At 39.1% G+C, this 8705-nt stretch overlaps 2 protein-coding genes across 2 annotated transcripts; both read right to left on the reverse strand.

The window, feature by feature from the left end:
* Positions 1–2990: 2990 nt before the first annotated feature.
* LOC143039783 (uncharacterized) lies at positions 2991–5003 on the reverse strand. Its single transcript, XM_076210027.1, has 2 exons — positions 3902–5003; positions 2991–3805 (listed from the first exon to the last, which is right to left on the reverse strand). Exons 1-2 carry the CDS (start codon positions 5001–5003, stop codon positions 2991–2993), a joined length of 1917 nt encoding a protein of 638 aa, XP_076066142.1.
* A 39-nt stretch (positions 5004–5042) lies between these two features.
* LOC143039784 (uncharacterized) lies at positions 5043–6673 on the reverse strand. The gene is made up of 2 exons (XM_076210028.1): positions 6493–6673; positions 5043–6409 (listed from the first exon to the last, which is right to left on the reverse strand). Exons 1-2 carry the CDS (start codon positions 6671–6673, stop codon positions 5043–5045), a joined length of 1548 nt encoding a protein of 515 aa, XP_076066143.1.
* Between the last annotated feature and the right edge of the window lie 2032 nt (positions 6674–8705).

The following is an 8705-nucleotide window of genomic DNA, read 5'->3' on the forward strand; positions in this document are numbered from 1 at the left end:
CTTTTGCCATTCAGTTAGATTTCAATATCTCTTTCACCCGGTACTTTTCGTCAGTTATAGAGTTAAAATAAGGAAAGGATAGATTTCCCATATTGTATTTCAGTTCTAAGCCTTCCTGACAAACTCTCGTGATAGAGGGGTCCAGGCTTTTCTTCATTGGGGTGAAGGGGAACGGAGAGGGGCCAGAGACAAGTCCTTCATTCAAATAAGGTGAATGGTGAAAATAACATCATCGTCAACATCAACTTCAATATCAACATTAAAATTGACATCAACAGTACAAGTAAAACAACAGTATCGAGAGAAGTAACGATAAATGTGGCTGTATCAGCACTTATGTCTTTCATATTGATATTTTTTATTATTATTCGTCACATTGACCCCTCTCCCTCAGTCACCACTATGAGTTCTATCAAATACATCCCTAAACTTATTAAAATTGTCTGTTTTTAGACAGGACAGAACCCTGCAATTCTAGTCAGTGTTAAATAAAGATAATATTTTTGTTACAGATAGTTATTTCCTCTATTTCAGTTTAAATTTTTTGTGCTTATCTAGGTTGAATAAAGTCGCCTGTTGTTAATCAGAAGAAAATTGTGAGAGCTCTGTCATGAAAGAAAGGGCTAATTTAAAGCTGAAACCACTTCTGATCTCTTCCCATGCTATTGCCATGCTTTCCAGACGTCAACCATCTTCCTCGACTACTTCTCTATTAAAAATACCTTCCACTTCGCGTTTTCTTCCACACGATCTTCTATTTTCAGTAAATGTCTCCTCTCTTTCTTAGAAATATATATATATATTGTAAAAAACAAATTCTTAAGTCTTTTCTAAGTAAACTCCTCTTTAACAAGTTCCTCTCACAAAAAAAAAATGTCTTAGAATATTTCCATGAAAACTATTTTTCATTACTTATTTCAGTCTCATCTCCTTTCCATTTTATGACTAGTCTCCCCTACTTATCATCTACTTAAAATGAATATATATATATATTTTTTTTTTGCTTGTAACCACGAGGAAATTAAAGATCGGAATACTGAACGTTTTCGTCTATTAAGACATTTTCAAAGTACGTACTTTGAAAATGTCTTAATAGACGAAAACGTTCAGTATTCCGATCTTTAATTTCCTCGTGGTTACAAGCAAAATTTTTTATTCACGTGTTTTTTGTGATTACTGTTGCATATATATATATATATATATTGTATATATACATATATATATATATACATATATATATATATGTATATATATTATATATAGATATATATATATATATATATATATATATATACAAGCACCCGGACCTGGCTTCGCCAGGTGTGCTTGGCCTACGGCGTAGCTCGCTTCGCTTCGCTTGGCAATATTTCGTAAAGATTCTCTTAGCAATAATTCGTAAAGATTCTCTTGGTAATATTTCGTAAAGATTCTCTTGTTAACATTTGGTAAAGATTCTCTTGGCAATATTTCGTAAATATTTTCTCATTGATATTTTGTAGAGATTCTTTTGTCAGAATACCGTAAAGATTCTCTTTTTCTTGTTAGCACCACTTTCTTTTTCCATGGTAATATTATTAACGTATTAGAGAAATATTTTTTTATGTTAGTGGAGTGGAGATTCTCTTGGCAATATTTCGTAAAGATTCTCGTAGCAATATTTCGTAAAGATTCTCTTGGTAATATTTCGTAAAGATTCTCTTGTTAACATTTAGTAAAGATTCACTTGGCCTGCGGCGCCCTTACGCAACGCGCACTGGTTACCCCGTCAAGCGTGTCTTACATCATATGATGTGTCATAGTAAACATAAGACACTGGATCAATAAAAGATCGTGATATTGCTACAGTATTTTATTTACACACATTATTTACAGCGGAAACGTCAGTTACTTCTTGTTCATCTGAACTCGAGCTGTCCTCTTCATCTTCTTTGTCCTCGGCTTCATCTTCATATCTCCTCCTTTTCCGAGCCGGCGAAGATCCTTCTTCTTTGAGGCTCAAAATCAGTTCTTCCAGCTCCCTTTTCGTGACAGGGACCCTTTCAGTTTCCTCACCCCCGTATTCTTCATCTTCACTGTAAACATGATTATTGTAACTGTAATCTGGCAGGAGCATATCGATGGCCTTTTCCTCCGAGATGTTGTAAACTTCCTTTGGTATTAAAACCACACCTATTTCTGGGACCTCTTCAGGAATGGGAGTGTTAACTTCTTCGTCTTCTTCCCTACCTCTCGGCACCGAAGGCAGTTCTTGACTGTTTACCTCGTTGTCTGAGAGCAATTCTTCATATACACAGTTAACGGCCGGTCTCAACCTATAACTTTCGTTTACTTTATGCCAGCCAGTATAGATGAAAAGAGAATCCCAAGACGTAACCCGCGAACAGGCCACGTACAACTGACCATGAGCGAAACATTGAACAGTATCTAGAAGTACTCCACAGCAGTTAAACGTCTGTCCCTGAGATTTGTTTATTGTCATCGCGTAACTAAGCTTAACCTGGAACTGTTTGCGCTTAAAGTTAACTGGGGTGTCGCTAGCTTCTAGTGTTATCCTGGGAATCATAACCTGTTCTCCCCGGTGACTACCACCTAAGGTCTTACCAATTATAATGTTCGTTTTCAAGTTAGTTACCAAGACTCTTGATCCGTTACACAGTTTAGGCGGTGAAATGTTCCTGACAACCATCACAACACTTCCAATCTTCACTTTAAGTTGATGTGGTGGAAGAGAAGGGCTTGTCATAGCGTTAAACACAGAAGTCTGGACATCAGTTCCTTCCTCGACCGGGGTGTCTACACTAAAGTATGTCTTCTCCTCTCCCTTAGTTTTCTTTTGTATCATAGAGTTAACACTGTCGACATCATCATTTGTGGGTGATATGATTGCTCGTTGTTCAAAATAGGAAATGTTTAAGAAGTTTTCCTCCAAATCACCATAAACCTTTTCCACTAACTCTTCACGTGTTTTGACTTGAATACCGAACCCCTCCTCAAGTTCCAAAGGTCCGTGTTTCTGGGATCCGAGTTCCAGCAACTTGCGCGCAAACGTAATGTTTTTTTTCATCACCTTTCCTTAGACGCACATTTTCAGTCAATTCCAACTTTGTTATGTCCCGCCACATATAACTGGACTTTATACAATGTTCTAATTCATCACATTTACCTCCACCTCGAATGACAGGTAATATTTGCCTGAAATCTCCAGCGCAGACGAACACTTTTCCCCCCATAAACCGTTCATTACCCAAGATGTCTCTCAACGTTATATCAAGAGCTGTTAACGTATTCTTGTTCGCCATCACGATCTCATCCCACACGATTAACGATGTCATCTCCAACAACTTTGCAAGTTCAGAATTCTTCTTAACAGAACACCCTCTTATTTCATTATACTCCATCAATGGTATCTTAAACATGTTATGGGCGGTTCGACCCCCGTTAAGAACAGTAGCTGCTATACCTGAAGACGCTACAGCTAACGCTATCTTCCCCTCGGACCGCACAGTATCAAGTAACATATTCAAGATGAAGGACTTTCCTGTGCCTCCGGCAGCGTTTACAAAGATTCCATTATTCTCATACTTCTGTTGGTTATTCACCCTATACATGACCACATCATATACCTGTCTCTGTTTATCATTTAAGAGGTCTTGTTTTGATTGAACCTGTTTTTTCAACTTTTCCTTGTTGTAAGACTTCTCTCTTCGAATAACGTTTGAAGTCTTCTCTCCACCTCTAGAAGCAGGTAAGCCGTAAGTGGTGATAAGGCCTCCTCCACAGTTCCAAACATGTTTTTGGATATCGTCTAACGCGTCCAAGTAGATTTCCTCGTTATACTCTGTTAGGTTGTTCTGGTGAAGGAAATCGCTTGCAAATAGATCCTTGGTCTCCTACCAAATACCGGATTGGTCCTCAAGGTCTGAAAACACCAACATGATGACGTACGTTTCTCTGAGACGGTACCTGTCGTTGGTGTGATTGATTATCTCTAAGATAGTAGTCTTCCATGTCTCCTCATCACTCAAGAGACCCAAGGCCTTGACAGCCTCTCGGTAAGAGGGATATGTCACACCCTCGACTGTTCTGAGATCCTCAAAGGAAGTAGGGCCCGCCTTATGTGTCAACAACAACCTAAGGTAAAACAACTCAACAGTTTTAGTGGAAACAGCACGAATACGTCCCAAAGAAAAGGTGTTACCTTTTCTTTCTCTCCAAACCGAATGGGCCTTGTCAAAACAGAAATGTTGAGGCATCTGATGATAATACAACGTGGAGACGAACTTCTCATCAGATTTCGCACACAACTTGAAGAAAGCGGTTAATTGGGTATCTTGTTTTGCTTTCGCTGTTACGGTCCCTTTAGATGAGTTTTCGTCATAAAACACCTCGTTTTCGCCCTCAAGGTGTAAGTCGAGAGAGGATACCGGGGGATAACTTTTGTATATGTCAAACCCGAATATCTTCCATGTTGCTTCATTCGCATTTATATATCTCGCCTCTTGGAAGTTCTTAATTTCATTCACGGTCCCATCTTTTGTAGTTTTACTGAACAGGACCCTATCACACCCCTTGTTTACATACTTCGTGACATAAGCTATAGCTTTAATCGAATTTGAACATTCAACGTTGATGTGGGCGTCATACTTCACACACAGATAGGGGCTGTAAGGAACAACCCAAGAGTTGTCAATAACCTTCTTCACTCCTTTAACCTTGGTAACAAAAGATTCCCCGCCTTCTCCGATGGACCTACGTTTGTACTCAGGGTACCCATTGTTACCGAACATTAAGTCGTTTAAACAGGTCTTAGGAAAGCCCTTTCCACATGTCGAAGCGGTTGGCTTAGATTTCTGGCAACATAGGAGAGACTCATCGTACCCCTTACACGGTCCATGGATCATACACCTTGTAACGACATCATACAACCTGGGTTCAGCTTCTTTGTTGGGGATTTCAGCGGATATTATACGTGAAACCCTTTCAGCTGTCACACGCTCATTCATCCATAAGAGGATGTGAACATGAGGAAGTCCACGTTTTTGTCATTCCACACCATAAAGATGCGCCTTCACCCTTCCGAAGATCTGTTTAGATACCAAATCATGCATCAAACTATCAACCTTCAACTTGAATACTCTACTAATTAAATCTGGGCGGTCCCCGATCGACCGTATTCCAGCAGAACCTGTATCATCCATAGCAACTTGCAGCTCCCGCCAATGCGGGTTCATAGTGAAGGTTATGAAATAGTCAGGAGATCCATAACACGTAACATATGTAAGCGCATCTTGTTGGCGCTCTTTCATATATCTGGGACTTCCAATGAAAGTACTGGGCAACACAACCCTTTGACCTGTATCAGCGACTTTATCGCTTCCAAGACATAATATGTCTGCTCTTTCTTTTCGGATCCGTTTCTGGTTCATTTCGAGGTATGACAACCTATTACTTTCTACTTTCACGTAGTTATCCACAACAAACTGTTGAAACAGTCTCCTACACTCGGTTATGTGGTTGAAAACGCCTTCCCGCTCCATATAAAGAAAGGAGTAGAACATACACAGGGATAAACGCTTGTAAGTAGACGAAGTTGATGGCCCCGTAGAGGCGTCACACTCATCTTCTTCAGGCGGTTCAAGACCTCTAACACGGACTTTGGATAACCTTTCCATGGAATGACAATATCCGATGTCACCGTTTGGGATCAACAAAGGATACTGGAAAGCATCGTAATGGAACTTCAAATGGCTCAAACTTGTAGTCTTGAAGTTCGAACCGGGCAAAGGGGAAGTAACTGTTATCTCCAATGGATCTCTATTGGGTTCAAAGCTAACAATCCCACCAACCTGTGATGAAGCAGACGGAAGGTGATACAGACCCTTATGTTCCTTGGTTTTGATCCCGTCTGCCGCTCTCAGCGTGATAGACACAGCAGGCATACTTTCCGTCTTATTAACGTGTTCACTAACTAATGTTTTACACGTTTCAAATTCCTTCAAAATCGGGTTTAGACATTCATTATACTGAACCAAGTAATCATAGAACATGGAAATGATATCCTCGTTTGAACTCACTTCCTTCCTCTCTCTCTTTCGGCGCTTAAGAGTTTTTTCGTTTTTCGCCTTTCGATCCATGTTTTGTACACGTAACTTAATCTGGTCTTCCTTATCATGATAGAAGTATAAGTCCAGGAATGAAGAAATAGGTTTCCAAAAAGGGTTCTTTTTACCTGCGATCGCTTCGGGGTTGAGATGTCCAATGGTATGGTATATTTTCCCTTGAATCTTGTAACACAATGTTAGTTCGCTCGGGTCATGGAGTTTGCTTGAAGTGGTAAATGATGTGAAACAGAACAACGCGTTGAACCCACAGATCTTGTCCAGGAACCGTTTAGATAACGAAGAATTTCCTTCGTAATACTTTTAATACCGTTTTTAATCTCTGAAAACTGGATTTGAGGCGTTTGTCCTTGCTTACAACAAATAGTCTTACGTTCTCCTGCCCATAAAAGCGATTTACAAAGCTTACATTTGAAGTCCCCTATTGTACCAATATTATGGAGCGGTATCTTTGCTTGGTCTCGTAAATAACCTTCAAGCGTATCAGATATTACTGCTATTGAATCCACATAATCCGCCCTAAAATTCTTATCTTTGCGTTCCTTTCTGACCATATTTAAGTGATTAATCGTCGATTCAGACAAATTTTTATCCCCGATGAGCCCAGCTCGTAACAATTTCAAACTGTTCTTTTACTGCTTTTAACTCGGAACGCCTATGTTTATTATTATTCAAAAAAACCTGTCGATGCATCTTTTCAGCCTCTCGTTCTTAACTTTTCTTGATTCTGGCATCCCTTTCCGACTCTTTATCTGCTTATCTTTCTTTCTTTAACCTCTTTTTTTGTTGCAAAAGTTGCAAACATTGTTGTTCCAATTCAAGCCGCCTCTCTCGAACAATCCGTATATTCTCCGCCACCGAGTCGACGAACTGATCCGGTACACCCTCCTCGTCTGGTCCACTTCCTTGGTCTTGTCCACTTCCGCTTCCCGTCGAAGTGACTGAACTCACAGTAGCACTCCCAGCTTCAACGACCTCACCAGAGACCTGGTTAAGTTCCGTGTTTTTCCTCTTATCAATCTTTCTCTGGGCTTTAAATCTTCTCTCGAGGTAGTACTTCTGATACTCAACGTGATCAGCTTTTGCTCCCGCTTTTATAAAATTCTTAAACCCAGTAAAGTAATGTTTCTCAAACCCTTGCAGAGCTTTCTCCGAAACATCCCCATTGTAAACTCCAAGATGTTCAAAGTCTGAATCCTTGTACTCGAACTGTCGATTCTTCTTTAATGTGTCGTTAAACGACAACACTTTGCGATGAAACAACTTTATAGACTCTCTGACAGAAAATCCCTTGGAAGACTTATAGAGATCAGGAAACTTGACTGCATGTTCACGTTTCAAAACAGCCAAATCCTTTACACCGAGAGACTTTTTATTAATCTTCTTCACTTCAGTAACCCACTTCCAGAAATGCCGATTTCTTCGTACTTTCTCCGCTGGTGCCTCACCCATGTTGTGTATAGTAACCGTATAAATCGTTTTCTTCCAGACCGTCCTCGCGCCAGATCACTGTTAAAACACTCACCCCGGTCCATGACCCCCTGTTACCTTTTGTTCGGGTCACGCACTTTCGTTCAGAAATCTTAGTTTTGACCATTTCCATTTTTATTTAATTAATAGATTTTCTTGGTAATATTTCGTAAAGATTCTCTTGTTAACATTTGGTAAAGATTCTCTTGGCAATATTTCGTAAATATTTTCTCATTAATATTTCGTAAAGATTCTTTTGTCAGAATTCCGTAATTCCGTTTTTATGTATATAGATTCTCTTGGCAATATTTCGTAAAGATTCTCTTAGCAATATTTCGTAAAGATTCTCTTGGTAATATTTCGTAAAGATTCTCTTGTTAACATTTGGGAAAGATTCTCTTGGCAATATTTCGTAAATATTTTCTCATTAATATTTCGTAAAGATTCTTTTGTCAGAATTCCGTAATTCCGTTTTATGACTCATTTCCGGAGTAGGAGGTTCGAAGGTTTAGAGAGAAATATTTTTTTATGTATACACCCATGTTGTTGTGTATAGTAACCGTATAAATCGTTTTCTTCCAGACCGTCCCCGCGCCAGATCACTGTTAAAACACTCACCCCGGTCCATGACCCCCTGTTACCTTTTGTTCGGGTCACGCACTTTCGTTCAAAAATTTTAGTTTTGACCATTTCCATTTTATATATATAATAATATATACATATATATGTGTGTGGCTTTACTTTTTCTACCTATGTAAATTATATCCTCATTTTTATTTCTCTCATTGAAAATCTATCCTTTCCCTTGGCTTCCCCCTCTTTCTTTATCCTTATTCATTTTGTCATCAACCTATGTATTGTCGAATTCTCTTCTCTCCCCTTCTTTGGTAAAAAAGGGAAACAAAAATGTCTTTCTCTAAATATATTCCTTTTAAGTCTTTCCCCTTCATCTGTACCTCCTTTCTTACCTGCACCTTTCACACGTTCCATAGCATCCATTCCTTTCCAATCTGTAACTAAATTTTATCTCATTCTTCCTTATTCAAAAAATGGTTAAATAGATAAATACATATATCAGTGATTGATTGGATATAGCAAAAATGAAATAGCAGGAAA

This window comes from Oratosquilla oratoria, chromosome 27 (genome assembly GCF_046742065.1).
Source record: "Oratosquilla oratoria isolate Oo_2021 chromosome 27, ASM4674206v1, whole genome shotgun sequence".
Lineage (NCBI taxonomy): Eukaryota > Metazoa > Arthropoda > Malacostraca > Stomatopoda > Squillidae > Oratosquilla > Oratosquilla oratoria.